The sequence below is a fragment of the Protomyctophum parallelum genome (genome assembly GCF_964188405.1).
Source record: "Protomyctophum parallelum genome assembly, chromosome: 8".
Taxonomy (NCBI): Eukaryota; Metazoa; Chordata; class Actinopteri; order Myctophiformes; family Myctophidae; genus Protomyctophum; species Protomyctophum parallelum.
The window spans coordinates 24,536,044-24,554,053 of NC_139703.1; the positions used below are offsets into that span (position 1 = coordinate 24,536,044).

Consider the following 18,010-nt stretch of genomic DNA (forward strand, 5'->3'; position numbering starts at 1 on the left):
CCTCACACACAACATGACACCAATGAGCATACACATCCTCCAATGACGACGCATGCAGCAGGAGTGTTCCTCTAATGACAACGCAGGAGGATGTCAGGTGACAGTCTCCCTGGACATTACCGTATGTATTGTTGCTCTCGGGCACAAACCTCTTATATCCACATTGAAACCTTTTGTGTTGTTTTCCGTAAATGAACGTCCTGCTTGATCACACTACAATGTCACACGAAAGCATCAACCGTAGCCGATCTGCAACTTCAAAATGCAGCGCGAAACGATGCGTTTTGAGTTGGTAGATCCATCCACTACTTTTACTACTTTGTAATAGGTGCTCAATGCACACAGAATAACTCTTCCTACTTCCTCTAATAGACTATGAACACAGAATAACTCTTCCTACTTCCTCTAATAGACTATGAACACAGAATAACTCTTCCTACTTCCTCTAATAGACTATGAACACAGAATAACTCTTCCTACTTCCACAGAAAGACCCTTCCCTTCCTAATAGGCTCTAAACACACAGAATGGTGCATAGAGCCTTTAGAATCCTGACAAGTAACAGTTTTGGACATATGTGGTTTCCACCCGACAGAGACTATGTATACAGCATGTATTTGTTCACTTTCCTGTCTGTTACATGAAGTGTAAGACTGTCAGAAATGTTCAGGCACTGTTGGAGGCCAGCCCTGGGTCCTGGGGTGGTCCTCAAGGGAGGGGGTCCTCACTCAGGCGGGCTGCTGGGGGTTAATGTTCATGTGGGGGGGGTGTCCCAGTAGACCAATGCGTTGCTTCTGTTTCCTCTGTTCCGTCATCTGCACGGGAAAAAGTGTTGTGTCAGTCGTGAACGAACGAGTAAAATGAAGCAGTTCTTTTTGGTGAATGAAATTAACTATAGGTCTAGGCCCTCAAATGACGTGCACGGCTGTTCTTCCTGAGGAGGCTCCGATTATCGTGTGTACCAGAATGTTACATAATGTTCTACCACTACCAGTCTCTTATGGCAAGTGCTATCTGGGGTTTGGGGGGGGAGGTGGCACTGGAGGTGACACAACCTAAACAGGCTTGTGAGGAGGTGGCCAGGGTGAGAACAGCAAAGAAGCTGGGTGCCATCCTGAATAATTCCTCCCACGGTCCCTCCCTCTATCTAGAGTTAACTGGGTACTGGAGCAAGCGAGAAAATGACAGATCCCCCCCCCCCCCCCCCCCCCGGTACAAAGGTGTGAAAGACTTGGGAAGTCCTTTGTGCCTGTTGCGTTGAAAGGCCTACAACAAGACACTCAATGGCTGTTTGGCTATAGGACAATTGAAGCCTAACCTGGAATAAACAGTTGTTTCATGACTCAGACCTCTTAATACATTCCTAGGAGGGTTCTTGGACAATGGACACTTTATTGTTTGGCATTGCCTGCATTGTAAAACTGTATTTTTGTCACCTTTATTATGACGGAATTGGAGATACTGTAAAGGCGATCCAAAGAAACAGAGTGGGTGCGGTCACGAAACTCAAGGTGACGCATAATAATAATCACCTGTTCTTTCAGCTCAGTCAGCTGACCACTCAGGTTGGCCACCAGCCTCATGGCCGACTCCAGTTTTTCCTGCAGGTTTCGGATCTCGTTCTGCTCTCCCTCTCCGTCGCTGCTCACCAGAGACATGGCGCGCATCCTCGGGAACCAGTCCAGGTTGTGCTCCTGTGTTGTGATTGGATGAGAAAACACTTCATTCATAAGGAGAACATTGTCAGTGAGAAGGTGTTATTGCGAACGCAGTGATTGCGAACGCAATGAGCAGCTTACTATGGAAGCCAAGCAAAACTGTCTGTCTGTGCGTGTGTCACGCTGTGACACCACCCGCCCGACACCAGAGGGCGCAGCTGTATCACACACAAACACACACACACACACACACACAACACACTTGCACACACACACATAAAAAAAAACAAAAAACGTTAAAAGTACGTAATTTATTCTAATTGTTGTTATTGCAATTTACGAGCTGCGCTCTCCCCCGCGTTCGTGCGTCTTACTTGTATGTTAATTATATAGAGCGTTGCAGTCCCGCCCCCTTTCTGAACGATGAGGGACCCAGAAGAGAATTCCCCATGCATTTTCCCCATAGGCTTTTCAAAAAGTATTTATTTAAATAAATAAATAAATAAATACGTTTTGAAAAGCGGCAAGCCTATGGGGGACATTAATTCTCTCCTGGGTCCCTCGTGGTGCTGAAAGGGGGCGGGACTGCGACGCTCTATTCCAATGCCCTGAATAGACAGAGTTCCTCTGCATGGACACTTCTTTTCAGTAGCAAAGCAGTAGAATTAGCATTAGGCTAATCAGTGAATACAACCTGTAGTGTAGGAGAACGTGCTCTTTCAGAAAACCTTCAGGAAGAGATCAGGAAAGCAGCACATCTTGTTTATGAATAAATAAACTAAAGTTATTATGAGTTACCTTGATCATCTCGGCCACATAGCTCTCTGGTCCGGTGTATTCTGTAGAGTCCTTAACCTTCACCAGGAACAGGTAGAGTATTACATAACTTATTATTATTATTATTATTATTATTGTTGTTGTTGTTGTTATTACCCTTATTATTATTATTAGGTAGGTTTATCTTCACCAGGACATGTAGTATAATTATATATTACGGAGGTTTACCTTCACCAGGACGATGAAGAACAGGTAGTGCCACATGTTGTGTTCCTCTTTGATGTGCTCCTCGAATGTCACCGTCTTGTTGTCAAATTTGTCCCTCTCCAGCCCTAGGCAAGGTAAGGCAAGGCAAAATGGTAAATTGTGCATTTATATAGCGTCTTTATCAAATTAAGCCACTGCCATCGCCAAGGTAAGACAAGACAGTTTTATTAGAAGAGCACATTTCTACAACAAGGCAATTCAACGTGCTTTACACAGAACACCCAGCAAAGGAAACACTATTATAAAAGGACATTTGGATGCTATTATAAAAGGACATTTGGATGCATAAAAGAAAAGACCTGTAATGAATAACTGGCTCCTCCTGTCTACATGTCGAAGTGTCCTTGGGCAAGACACTGAACCCCACATTGCCTCGATTGAGTCGGTCGATGTGAGCTTGCCACCATTGGTGTGGGAATGTGCACAAGTGAGGACGCTGGCGTCGACTGTTCGCCGCTTCACCTCCCAATGTATGAATGAATGAACCATTGTATAGCTCTTTGAGCACTTGGAAAAGCGCTATACAAATACCATTCACTATTATTAAATGTCCACATACTTGGCTGCCACATGACGTCACATTTAGTGCTCTAAACAAACGTTAAAAGCCCATAGACTTGGCTGCCATATGACGTAATTTCAAAAGCCAGGCATTGGAGGGCTAGCACCCCTCAAAAAAGAAAAAAGAAAAAAGACAAGAATAAGTACGTACTTTTCCCAGCCCTGGTCTTCTTACAGTACCCGTAGGTCTTGATGAATTGAATACACAGACACAATGGAAAGGAGCGCTCACTCACCACAGATTAATTTAACACACAGACACAATGGAAAGGAGCGCTCACTCACCACAGATGAAGCAGGTGGTCTTCAGGACCTCCTCCTTCTTCTGCTTCTCGCTCCTCAGGTCGGCGAAGGTATCGATGATGACCCCGAAGATCAGGTTGAGGACGATGATGATGACCATGAAGAAGAAGAGGAGGTCATAGATGACCCGTGCTGCAAACAGAGGCTCCTGGAGGGGTGGGGGGGGGGGGGGGGGAGACAGTCAATCTAGAGCAGGGGTCCAGAGGGCCACTATATTACCACACTCGCTCCAGAGGGCCACTATATAACACACTCCGAGGGCCACTATATTTCCACACAGGAAGTCACTAATGTTGCTCGGTAGAGGGAAGTCTGGAGCTCTCTGGTGGAGCTGTTGCCCCCACGACCCGACTGCGGATAAGCGGTTGAAGATGGATGGATGGATGGAGTTCTGTTGACGATATGAGACATATGAGCTGTGAATGTTTTGCTTTTGTGTGTCCAGCTCCACTCCCGGCCTGTCTATTTGTTCTATGAAACAGAATTGGCATAGCGGGTGGTTTGAGGAGACGCTTTCTGCTCTCCTAAACCTGTGTGGGCAAGACAGCAATTGTAAGGAAAGCGCATCAACACGCCCACGACCACACCTCCACCCGCAAATATAGGAGTCGGCATAATGTATAGTGGGGTAGCGTGGCCGCAACGTAACGTTTACGTATAGCGGAAGGTTCTAAACCCGCTATATGTGGTTAAGGCATGGCGCACGTTAGGGCCCCCGAGGGTATAATTTGTACCTCTTTGGATGGCTTCCTCAGCACGTCTCCCACCCCTCCCCCGCTCCTCAGTCCATGACTCAGAACCGTCACTATGCACATGAGCAGAGAGTCACATGCTCTCTCCATGCCGTCATCCTCCTCCTCTTCCTCAGTCGTACCATCTGCAAAACATTATTATTAATAAATATTATTATTAATATCATCCTCGTCTTCCTCAGTCACACCATCTGAAAAAAGTTGCAACAATGGAAGACTAGTCTAGGTCCAGTTGTAACAATAGAAGTCTAGGTCCAGTTGTAACAATAGAAGTCTAGTCTAGGTCCAGTTGTAACAATAGAAGACTAGTCTAGGTCCAGTTGTAACAATAGAAGTCTAGGTCCAGTTGTAACAATAGAAGTCTAGTCTAGGTCCAGTTGTAACAATAGAAGTCTAGGTCCAGTTGTAACAATAGAAGTCTAGTCTAGGTCCAGTTGTAACAATAGAAGACTAGTCTAGGTCCAGTTGTAACAATAGAAGTCTAGGTCCAGTTGTAACAATAGAAGTCTAGGTCCAGTTGTATGGATCTAAAAACAAGGCGATTTCCGAATATCCAAAGTAGGGCTAAGGTGGTTTTGGCTGCATCCCATGGAACCCACCGACAGCCCTCTGGGAGGGAGACCCACTACTAATAAAGGTACCGGCATCCCGACAGCAGCACCTGAAAAACGCCAGGAAATAATCTGAAATAACTCTTGTCGCCTCAGTGGATGAATTGAACCAGGTGAAACTTTGGCTCTGATGGCCAGAACAAGCAAAGCTTCATGCAGTGTGTGTGTGTGTGTGTGTGTGTGTGTGTGTGTGTGTGTGTGTGTGTGTGTGTGTGTGTGTGTGTGTGTGTGTGTGTGCGTGCGTGCGTGCGTGCGTGCGTACCTGTCTGCAGAGCCACCGTGTTGGAACAGTTCTCCTGGTTGGAGGATGAACAAACCCCTCCAGCACCAGCCCCTCCAGCCGTAGACCCACCAGGCAGCATCTCTCCAGCCAGGCTGTCTCCTCCTCCTTCTGCAGCACAAGGATGACAACACATGACGACGGTGGGTTAGCATAGGTGGGCATGTTCTCTTCACCGCGTGCGTCATCAGCGCCCATAGACAAACCAGGTGGTAGGACTACGTACTCAGGGTATTGTTCAGGATGAAGTTGTAGGGGTTAGTTAGGTCACAGTAGGGGTTAGGCAAGTAGTGAGTATCCGTTAGGCCGGGTACAGTATAGGGTACAGCAAGGGGCGCAGTAGGTAGGTAGAGTATTCATACTCAGGGTATTGTTGGGTATTCGGTCCACCTCCAGGATGAAGTCGTCCTTGAAGAAGATGTATCCCACGATGGAGAACAGGTAGACCAGGATGAGAGCCAGCACGGCCGTCAGCACGATGGAGCGACCGTTGCGCGTCACGCTTTTTATCACGTTGAGCAGCGTCTCCTCGCGATACACCAGGTCAAAGAGCTGTATGACGCACACACGTGCACACACACACACACACACACACACACACACACACACAGGTCAAAGAAAACATTCCATTATTCTTCTTCACCGATGTGTTTGTAAAGGTGTCTATTAACACATCTCACAAAGATTGAAATTCAGTTTCCCTAAAAGGAGAGAGAGAGAGAGAGAGAGAGAGAGAGAGAGAGAGAGAGAGAGAGAGAGAGAGAGAGAGAGAGACACGAAACTCATCAGGACAGGAAGATGGTCTTATTGCACACCTGGGGGGGGGGAGAGAGAGAGAGAGAGAGAGAGAGAGAGAGAGAGAGAGAGAGAGAGAAAGCATTCAATGTTTGTGTTTAAGCTGGACATAGGAGTGTCTAGCGGCCCTCAAAAATGCAATAATCTTTTCCTCAAACGGAACAAACACATGGAGAGATGTGTGTGTTTGTTGCTGCGTCTGCAGAGGCAGAGACAGAGGATTCCATGCACTGCTGCACGGCGACTGGAGAAAAAAATTAACTCCGAACGGAACGGAACGCAGTGCTATGCCGCCCGCCGGGCACACTTTATAACTCCAGCAACACCTTATAAACAGAATGCTGGGACGCTGCTATACACACGGCTATTAACACCTCAGCAACCTCAGGCAACAACATCAACATGCTACCTACACACAGAGTCTGTTAATAAGGCCCTGTCCTTGAATGCACCGTGAGAGAGAGAGAGAGAGAGAGAGAGAGAGAGAGAGAGAGATGGGCTTGGGAAAGATTCAGACCAACATCTCATAAACATCCCGTCAAGATTAAAAAGAAAAGAAAAACAAATGTGGCTCTGGAGGCAAAACTTCACTAGGCAATGTAGAGTTTTCCTTTTTGGTCACTTAATACCTAAAATGTCTTCTGAATGCCAACAGTTTTCTGGGGGGGGGGGGGGGGGAACGTTTCTGTAATCAGTGGTTCTAAAATGATATGCATTCAATTTCTAAGGTAAATTGTTTTGTGCTATAGGGATCGCCAGAAACAATTATTAGCCTAGAAAAGAAACACTAAACCCAACGTTTGTCACACCATCACTAAACCATAGGTATATTTTACCCAATGTAATATATTCCATAAAACATATTTCTCATCAAAATATACTTAAGTACAGCAATATGTATACGGAATGGATACATGTCTACATCTTAACTGTGGACGACACCATAAAGAATTACACTCGTTTACAAATGGGTCCACCATGTTCAATTCATCATAACATTTAGAGACGTACAAATATACACTTTCTATATAGCCAAAAACGGGAAATTATATCATAGAGGAGGTAAAAAGGGGTGGAAAAAAACATACAGTGAGGGTAAAAAGGGGTGGGTGGGTTAGGGTTTTGTGTGTGCGTGTGCGTGCGTGCGTGTGCGTGTGCGTGTGCGTGTGTGTGTGTGCGTGTGCATGCTCTCACCAGCAGGCTGTAGAAGAAGACGTGCACGAACACGCCCAGGCTGCAGATAACGAGGTAGAGCAGGTGGTAGAGGAACTCCACGTCCAGAACCATGGCCTTGTAGCCTCGCGTGAACGTCCCTCTGTTCCCCACGAAGCTCATCAGGAAGATGGTCTTATTGCACACCTGGGGGGGGGGGGGAGAGAGAGAGAGAGATCAGCGTACCCTTACCCTATAGGTGGGGTTGGCCAGAGGGCCTTTCTGTGAGAAAGAAATGCAGTAATCCTGGTCTAGACTCTCTATAGCAGTGGTTCCCAAACTCTTTCACGTCAAGGTCCCCCAAATTGACAGTCATTATCATGATGATCATTGATGTAAAGATCATCCCCGTATGGGCTGTGATCTGGCCTATAGTCCTGAACGTCACCGGAGTCACCGGAGGACGTCATTTGGCTTGCTGGGGTAGATCTGCTATATTCAGCTAAATTCTCCACGGCCAGATTTGTTTTGAGGATCACTGAGAGTCATATGAGGCTAACATGTGCCATCTGTGGTTGTACAGTGTGTGTGTTTGTGTGTGTGCGTGTGCGTGTGCGTGTGCGTGTGCGTGTGCGTGTGCGTGTGTGTGTGTGTGTGTGTGTGTGTGTGTGTGTGGTTGGCTGAGGTGCAGAGGACACAATGTACAGCACAGTAGTGTACAGGAACGTACAACTTGGCACGACACACTGAGTTTAGGAGAGGACACGAGAAGAGAGGTTGGTTGAGGAGAGGAGAGGTGGGGTGAGGAGAGGTGGGGTGAGGAGGGGAGAGGTGGGCTGAGGAGAGGTGGGGTGAGGAGGGGAGAGGTGGGCTGAGGAGAGGTGGGGTGAGGAGGGGAGAGGTGGGGTGGGGTGAGGAGAGGAGAGCGGAGGAGAGGAGAGGAGAAGAGAGGTGGGGGTGAGGAGAGGAGGGTATGTAAGGATAGAGTGAGGGGAGGAACAGGAGAGCACTGTTTGGAAGAAATGAGGACATCTGTGTGTGTGTGTGTGTGTGTGTGTGTGTGTGTGTGTGTGTGTGTGTGTGTGTGTGTGTGTGTGTGTGTGTGTGTGTGTGTGCGTCTCTCTCTCTTGACAGAGATTTATCATTTGTCAAGTGGAAACGTCATTATGTCCACAACTGTTTCTTTTCAGGATTACAATTCAACAGTAGCAAATCTACTGTGGAGCTTCTACTTTGGAGATAAGAGGTTTCTGCGCAAAAGAGCCACAATGCGTGACAACAGGGTTGTGAACTCACGTTCAAAGCTCTTAGGAAGACACACTTGAGAAGATAACTAATGTTGAAAGCTCTCAGGAAGATACACAGACGTTAAAGCTCTTAGGAATATACACAGAGACGTTAACCTAGAAGCTCTTAGGAAGATACACAGACGTTAAAGCTCTTAGGAATATACACAGAGACGTTAACCTAGAAGCTCTTAGGAAGATACACAGAGACGTTAGAAGCTCAAGCTCTTAAGCCAAAACAAACATTGTGGCTTGGGCTTTAGGAATATACACAGAGACGTTAACCTATGTTAGAAGCTCTTAGGAAGACATACTGAGAAGTTAACCTACGTTAGAACCTCTTAGGAAGACATACTGAGAAGTTAATATGACACAGTCGTATGTAGGCATGTAATGATACACTCAACTCACAATATGATACATATCACGATATGAGGCTCACGATACGATTTTTCACAATTTTAATTTTTAATTTATTTTCCAGACACCTGCCTGAAAGACACCCCTGAGCTTTTTCACATTTTTTATTTAACTACATTGCAAAAGTAGCATTACATTTCATGTAAAATTACTTAATTTCTGTGCAACAACTGTAAGCCCCTGATTCTCTCAGTAGGAAGACCCACAGAAAAGTGAACCTACGTTAGAAGGCTCTTATAGGAAGACACACTGAGAAGTCAACCTACGTTGAAGGCTCCCAGGAGGAACAGGGTGGGCTCCAGGCCGACGGAGAAGATGAGTCTGAGGATGGCGACGATGACCAGCGTCCTGACGCCCAGCGGCTGAGGCATCACCACCACGATGACCACAGCGATGACCACACCAAACCACAGGAGTAATGATATGTGAGGATCCAACATACCTACAGATGAATGATACAATTAATACAATACATGACCACACCAAACCACAGGAGCAACGATAATGTGAGGATCCAACTTATACCTACAGAATGATTAATAATATTATTAATAACAATACAACACGATGACCACAGAGATGACCACAAGAAACCACAGCAGCAAGTACAGGTGAGGGTCCAACAACCCTGAAGATTAATCGCAATTAACTATGAAACCTTGCGTTTTTTTTTGTCATGTCACGTCACGTCACTCACAATCCCCATACATGGAGAAAGCCCCCATATATTGTGCCCATGCAAATCTTGTGACATCACTACGACATCATCAGGGATGATAGTAAGTCAGGGATCATATCATAGTAAATGCGACCATGCAATCCATCCTCTTCGATGTCTCCCTTTTGACTGATACCTGTCCATTCGAACCCTAGATGGGACTGCCCCAAGGTTATTTGTGCAGCCGGTGAACACTAGAGTTCTCAACAGGCCTGAAAATTAAGGCCCGGCCCTACCTGAGCCCTCATCAAACTGACATTCCATATGTTGATCCAACCCCACCCGTCCCTCCTGTTCGATGTCTCCCTTTCGCCTGATACCTGACCATTCAAACTCTAGGCGCAGCCCCCCCCCCCCCCCCCCCCCACACACACACACACACACACACACCACTGCCACCCTTAGATATCCATTCACTAGTTGGAAGAAACACACTATTGGAAGGTTTAAGGTTTTTATTGAATGAGAGAATGAAGTGATGAGGGTTGTGATGATGAGGAGAGCGGGGCGTGGGTTCCGGGGGTTCGCCGACCCTGAAGTCTTTGGGGAAGGGGTCGTGTGGCGGTCAGCCCGCGGCACACGTGGGGCGTGATCGCGTGGCGGTCAGCCCGCGGTACGCTGGAGGCGTGATCCCCCGTGGGAACTGTGAGGAAGGGACGAGGTGAGGAGAGATGGAGGAGAAGGAGCAGTGGAAGCTGCTGGTCTTCAGGTGGTGATGGGGATGGTGGCGGGATACGAAAAGCATAGAGGATGCTGGGTTGTCTGAGGCGGGTATAAGTAGGCTGGGTAGATTGGCAAGGAGGGCGGAGGATGGCATGAGGGCATGGTCAAGTGTGTTTCTCCGCCTCCTGAACATCAGTTGTTCCAACTCCATTATATGGAGCTGACCTGTTCTGACATTCAATATGTTGATCTGACCTCATCAAACCCTGTACACTCAAGACACGCTCCACATATGGCCAGACCTCATCAAACCCTGTACACTCAAGACACTGCCCCCCTGCCACCCTTAGATCTCCATATATGGAGTTGACCTGTTCTGACATTCAAGGTTCAAGGTTCAAGGTTGTCTTTATTTGTCTCCCTTGGGAGAAATTTGTCTTGGAGACAGAGTCACAGCTGCATACAAATAACAGACACGTTCACATACGAAAAGGAAAAACACCATGAAACACCCACATACACAAAACAGAGATATTGCACACATTCCCTTGATAAAGTGCAACTGCTTTTGGCAAGTCAGTAAAGTGCATTCGGCAATCTCTGATCGAGCATTTTGATTGACAGGGGAACAAAAGAGTGTTTAAATCTATTATACACACACCGTGGAGTTCTATACCTCCTACCGGATGGCATTAGCTCGTATTCTCGGTATAATACATGCAAGGGGTCAGATACAATATTCCGAGCTTGTCTCAACACTGCTTGTTCAAAGATGGCCTGGGGAGTGATGGGGGGGGTGGACATGGACATTCCACATGTTGATCTGACCTCATCAAACCCTGCAGTACACTGAAGACGCATTCCATATGGCCAGTACAGAATTCATTCCACATGTTGATCTGACCCCCATCTCATGCCAAAGCGCCAGCGCTCACCCAGTCTGTCGTCACCCAGGCGGATGCGTGCACACGACCTCACCCTTTAGGGCCTCAGGGCGTCTTACTGGTAATATTAACACATGACGGTACCACAACACACACCACAGCCACCGTTTTGGAGTTTTGGAAACAGTGTCCCCCCCAAGCCCCCCCCCCCCCCCCCCCGCCGATCCCCACCTTCCCCGGAGCCCCTCGAGCAAGCCAATACTTTGAACTCAAACAGGCGGCACTTACATAACTGTAAGACACACTTTGTGTGTGTGTGTGTGTGTGTGTGTGTGTGTGTGTGTGTGTGTGTGTGTGTGTGTGTGTGTGTGCTCCTAGATAGTACACTCTGTCCGCACGCTTCGCTGAGATCCTGACGACATGCTCTGTGCACGTGTGTATATGTCTGTACTATGTACAGTATGTACTGTGTGTGTGTGTGTGTGTGTGTGTGTGTGAGTGTGGGCGGGGCACAGTCAGTCATGGGTTGCAGTGAGGACATACTGAACTATTCTTCCCTCTGTTCGAGAGAGAGAGAGAGAGAGAGAGAGAGAGCGCGCTGTAGGTAGGTGTGTGCGTGTGTGCGTATATCAAGGTTAAAGGGACATTTCCCCTATAGAAACTATAGCTTCGCATAGCCAGCCATATTGCCCCAGGCAGGCCCCTCTCAATTGTGGGAGGACACTGCAGAACAAAATCAAACACTAAGAGGCACGAGACTAATATACACGCAGTGATATTAGAATTTCTCCCCGAGGCTATAGGAATAAACTACAGTCACTCAATGTCAATAGTATTTGTAGTAGATAACAGTAGCACAATTACAATGTGCACCCTATGGCCAGAACAATAATGACATGTGCTTGACTAGGGGTTGAGTGGATTGCTGAATTCCTACAATGACCATTATGCTTTGCTGCACTGCTCCTCCTTGTGGAGAGGGGGAGGGCTGTCTTACTGAGACAACATGTAGTCCTGGAAGGAAGACCAGTGTCTATGACATCACAGGCACTTTGAAATACTAATATATCTAAAAACACATATTACCCATGTTATGTACCTGGCTGGGTGCCAAGATACACAACAAAAAACAGGGGAGACGCAGTTGACCAAAGAAATAGAATGTATTAACTAAACAAAAATAGTAAATGTAAGGAATAAATCATGATTGAACAGATGAAGTGTGGAGATCAGTGGTGTAGAGCGTGTATGCATGAGTGAAATGTGTGTGCATGTTGTATGGATTAACATAAATGTTGAGAAGTGTGCATGGTGGAGTGCAGGAGGCAAATGAAAGGAACAGATCTGGGGAAGGACTGGGGAAGCAGGCATTTATAGGGCGTCGACACCTGGGCCCAGGTGCGAGCCACTTAGGCTGATCATCATGATTAGCTCTGCTCCCCAATCCTATTGGATACAAAGAACATAGGTTACTATAGGGCAAAAAGTAAACACAACATATACCTAAACCAGACATAACACACAATATAGGGAACCGTCACACCCACATAAAAACCTCAGGGAAGTGTTTCTTGTCATTAACTCATTGAATAAAACAGACTTAATCAACATTTCTTCCATGAAAATCCCATGACACCAGGAACACTTTTAACATGTTTTTGTATTAAACATTAATTAATTAATAATCATCTCGCTCATATTTACCGTAAAGCAGGGCTCCTGGTCGCTAGGCAACACTTGGCTCAAAGTGGCCCTCACACAATGTTGGGGCCGCCCAACCATTATTGCCCATTTTCTCTGAATTACGTCTCAGATTGAGCTGGATTGAACTTGATGTTAGCGGCTCAATACTAAATCCCAGTTACCTCACGGTTAAAATATTAATGCTTCTAAAGACTCTTAAATAGATGATGACGACAATAGCTATAGCCGATCCTCGCTAGCTGTTTTGGGGTGGGCGAAAGGGGTCTTTTTCTCCAAGCGAAATAGAACGAGGGTCTATGGTGGCAGTAGCCAACAGCACCCGGGGGCAGTGGCGTAATTAGGCTTTTTCAGCCATGGGTTCTTAGAATGAAAGGGGCCCTGTATACACACACGGAAATCGGTTATTTGTCTGGTAATTTGGACCATTCTGGCACGATTCTATACAACCTTGGCCAAATATTTACCTACTACAAGCTCATTCATCAGCAGCATCACATGTGCTGCATTGCAGAGTGTGAAATAACTTTCATATCAGCAATCACTCACCCAGTGTAAGAACATACTTTTGTTGGTTACAGAGAGGGTGAAGTTTTGGCCCAAAGTCTGAGTTTGAGGGGACCCCCCACGGTCGGGGCCCCTAGTGGGGGGCGGGTCACCCTGGGCAAGACCTATGCTGAAAAGACTATCAGCGGAAGTTGCGGGATTTTAGCGGATGTGAAATCGTTGATGCTTTACAAATCAGTTTACATCTCTCTCTCTGTGAATGAAACAAGTGTTGTGATTGGTCGGAAAAATATAGTATCCGGGGGAAATACATTTGACGGCTGTTCCGGAGGATACAACCGCCGATAGCTTCTCTGCCTTAGGTTGTGACCAGGCTTTTCTTTTCGCAGATAAGTAAGCCTGGGACCGAGGCTAGGGGCGGGTGGGTTGACAAAACCCACCAAACCCGGGGGTTTTAGTGGCAGGCAATGTCCCCCCTAATGAATACGCAAATGGCCACACGCTCACATCTGAAATCTGCCGCACACAGAAAGGTTTGTTGTAAAAAAGAAATACTAGTTTCTTAAAAAAAAGTCTCATCTACTATAGTAATACGGTACTAATACTAGCCCGGCATTTGCCCACACTTTAGTTAGTTAGATTACACAGGTGAGGCGTGTCAGTCGACAGACGGGTCTCCTCTCCTCCTATGGGTGACTGCACGTGTGTGTGTGCGTGTGTGTGTGTGTGTGTGTGTGTGTGTGTGTGTGTGTGTGTGTGTGTGTGTGTGCGTGCGTGCGTGCGTGTGCGCATGCACGGCCCTCAGTCGCGAAGCCTCAGAACTTCCTCTTTGTACTTCCTGTTTCCTGCATGTACGACTCGACCTTTCGCAGACCCCGACCACTTTAAAGAAACTCTAGGTTTGTCACCACGCACCACAGCGCACGGTAGCGCACGGTAGCGCACGCCAGCGCACGCCAGCGCACGGTAGCGCACGGCAGTTTTTAGTCACTGTAGTCTGAAGAAACAGGGGTTTGGCCTCTTGAGTAAGAGATGTTACAATAATATTATTCTAAGAAATACATTTATATAATAAATGAGAGAAGTTACAATGAAATTATTCTAAGATATGTTATCGTAGTTACACTTAAATTCTTCTTCTTCGTGTAAAGGAGCAACTTGGACACTCAAGCATGAAGGAAGCATGAGTTAAGTCCGTTGCTCTCCCTAGGTTGGCGGAGGGTGTGTAGAGCCCAGGATCACATCACAGGATGATTGACACAGGGGTGAAAAATGGGTTACAAAATCGTGGGACAAAAAATATAAATTAGAAAAAAAAACAATGAAATTATTCTAAGAGATGTTATCGTAGTTACAATTTACAATTTAGGCATTTAGCAGACGCTCTTAATCCAGAGCGATTTACAATAAGCAAGAACAGAAAGCATGGCAATACATCACATACAAAAGAAAGTGGAATATCTATATAATTAAACTATACATATAAACTATACATATAAACTATACATATAAACTATACATACTATTGTTACAACCCAATGTGTCTAGGGGTAATTAAGTGTAACATTTAATGGATCGACAGGAAACTGTCTAAATGCGAATATTTATTTACATAAAGATTAATTAAATAATGGAATACAACGTTTTACAGAATAGATCGAACTCAATAGAAAATATACCTAGCAAACAGACACAAATTAACACTACAACTGAAAGAAAACGTATTCCTTTCCGAAGGGAATAAACTAAGGAATAACGTTTGGCTTTGCACAAAAGTCCACAGTCAGTGTTGGCGGCTAGGAGAGTGAGGATTGGTACTGTGTAGCCGATAACAATGTGAGAACTCTGGTAAATATAAATATGCCCATATTCATAATATCTCACAACAATAAAATACTCATGATGATGATATGATCCCCGATCATCACAACTATACATATATACTACTAGAATTTCGCAGCCCTGACAGGCCGCTCATCCCAGTTACGTTGCAGCGCACTATGGGAAGAAGGAAATTGCGGGAGTTGACTCCACATGTAGTAACGGATGGGTTATTAGTTATTATTATGTGTCCTTATTAGTGTAGTGTAGTGTAGTCAACACGTTATGGCTCGTACACACTGCCCGGTATTTGCTCCGATTATGCTGTCGGGGAGCATTTTTGGCGCTCGCCGACAAAACCCCTGATCTGACGTTAAGCGGTGCCCAAAAGGTAGATCACGATCTACCAGTAGATCACAAAGGCTTTGCAGGTAGACCACATGACATGCCCCTAAAAATATATATAATTTTAATATAAAAAACGATTTTTGCATCTGCCGCTTTAGATGACCTGAGATGACTTGATTGATTGACATCAAAAAGGGCCTGTCAGCTCAAACACACAATGCAATATTTGTTGTTGCTTACAATCATCAGTAGCAAAGTCAAATACCAACAAAAATAAAACCCTACCATTTCCATTTTTCCCCCTCTATTTCCCATTCCATGTGCGTTTGTCTTATATGTAGCCTATGAAAGGCCCCTCAATTACATTTTGTAACTATTTTCAGCAATGGAACTATACATATGACTACATAAAATGCAATTCTAGTGCTGTCTACATTACAATGAAACATCAATGAACCGCAGAACACCTCTACCCAGAATTTGAACCAGTGGTTTCCTGCGCGACATTCTTACCGTTGAGCTAATAGAGCCTGTCTGCCTGTAGATCGGCTATTTTCACCATGTTTGTTTGCCTCTTTCTTATGCAATATTTAACAAATTGGCCAATTACATTTGTATTGTACCATGTTGGTATTAGTGGCCACTGTGTGAGCACCATGTTGTTTAGCGGCTCCGTATTTGAAATCATGCTCCATATTGCACGTGCACGGCGTGATAAAGCACCCCCCCCCTGTTAATGTCTTCCCACGGGGATGTGTGTGTGTGCGTGCGTGAGTGTGCATGTGTGTGTGTGTGTGATTTGTGCGTACCTGCGTGCACGCCCTCCAGAGGGTAGAAGAAGCATACCAGGAGGTTCATCAGGACAGCCAGGTTGAACGACACGTTACTCCACACTGACATGTTCCTACTGCACCAATACAACACAGGCTGGGCTGGGGAGCGCACGCACACACACACAAACACACAAACACACACACACACACACACACACACACACACACACACACACACACAGGCTCGATAAACAGGCAATGCAAGATGGCCTCGCTCATGCACTTCAATGATTTGCTGGATTCTGTATGTACCTCTGAGTTTCTTCTGCCAGTTCATCTCGTTGAAGAGGTCCTCGGCTCTCAGGAAGAAGTCGTTGATCTTGCTGCCCTGCTCGTCCCGCTCCGTGGTGTAGTAGATCCTCAGCTGGGACTCCGAGGTGAGGAACTCGCAGATGCTTGGGACGGGGAACACGATCTCCTCCATGGTGCGGTCCTGGCGCACAATCTAAAGTAAAAAAAACACGTTCACGTCACATTAGCTCCCGCGGCAGGGATTCGTTCCCAATGTGCGGCTTGTGGTTCTGAAACAAACATTTTACATATCATCGCTGTCGGGCAGAAACCAACTATCTCCATTGTGCGTGCGTGAAGACTGCACCAACAACGTAACCACCTACATTAAGACTACCCCAACAACGTAACCACCTACATTAAGACTACCCCAACAACGTAACCACCTACATTAAGACTACCCCAACAACGTAACCACCTACATTAAGACTACCCCAACAACTTAACCACCTACATTAAGACTACCCCAACAACGTAACCAACTACATTAAGACTACCCCAACAACGTAACCACCTACATTAAGACTACCCCAACAACGTAACCACCTACATTAAGACTACCCCAACAACGTAACCACCTACATTAAGACTACACCAACAACGTAACCACCTACATTAAGACTACCCCAACAACGTAACCACCTACATTAAGACTACACCAACAACGTAACCACCTACATTAAGACTACCCCAACAACGTAACCACCTACATTAAGACTACCCCAACAACGTAACCACCTACATTAAGACTACCCCAACAACGTAACCACCTACATTAAGACTACCCCAACAACGTAACCACCTACATTAAGACTACACCAACAACGTAACCACCTACATTAAGACTACCCCAACAACGTAACCACCTACATTAAGACTACCCCAACAACGTAACCACCTACATTAAGACTACCCCAACAACGTAACCACCTACATTAGGGAGGGTACAGAAGCTGTTGTTCCAGTCAGGAATAAAACCAAACCAGAAGCCATGGATAAACAGTGTCCACTTTCCAGATGACTTCAACACCATCTCAGCCAGGCAAGACCCTCTGACCTCTATCTGGGCAGTGTGTTTGACCTCCTGACCTCTATCTGGGCAGTGTGCTTGACCTCCTGACCTCTATCTGGGCACTGTGCTTGACCTCCTGACCTCTATCTGGGCAGTGTGCTTGGCGTAGAACTCCAGGGCTTCGTCTCCGTCTCCAGATGTTCCTCCAGGCGTTCCTCCTGGTCTCAACATCACCGACAGGTCCTTGTTGTGACGCGCCAACTGTGGGATCACATGACCAGGAACATGTTAAACAACACGGGAACCCGTAGCTCACTCGGCACCGAGATCGCCTTTTGACGACTCCTGGTCCGTGATCGCATTTTGACGC

General features: G+C 46.2%; 1 protein-coding gene across 1 annotated transcript in view; it reads right to left on the reverse strand.

Moving 5' to 3' along the window:
- Positions 1-596: 596 nt before the first annotated feature.
- Positions 597-18,010, reverse strand: part of LOC310862965 (inositol 1,4,5-trisphosphate-gated calcium channel ITPR1-like) — a 146,788-nt gene continuing 129,374 nt past the window's right edge. Inside the window, exons 49-61 of the mRNA XM_083771087.1 lie at positions 17,782-17,901; positions 16,590-16,782; positions 16,314-16,436; positions 9,129-9,304; positions 7,199-7,363; positions 5,572-5,761; positions 5,192-5,320; positions 4,301-4,443; positions 3,549-3,714; positions 2,664-2,767; positions 2,457-2,513; positions 1,533-1,694; positions 597-815 (exon numbers count right to left, since the gene is read on the reverse strand). Of these exons, the coding sequence (XP_083627213.1) occupies positions 729-815; positions 1,533-1,694; positions 2,457-2,513; positions 2,664-2,767; positions 3,549-3,714; positions 4,301-4,443; positions 5,192-5,320; positions 5,572-5,761; positions 7,199-7,363; positions 9,129-9,304; positions 16,314-16,436; positions 16,590-16,782; positions 17,782-17,901 (1,815 nt within the window). The 3' untranslated portion in view covers positions 597-728. The remainder of the gene's footprint in view (positions 816-1,532; positions 1,695-2,456; positions 2,514-2,663; positions 2,768-3,548; positions 3,715-4,300; positions 4,444-5,191; positions 5,321-5,571; positions 5,762-7,198; positions 7,364-9,128; positions 9,305-16,313; positions 16,437-16,589; positions 16,783-17,781; positions 17,902-18,010) is intronic.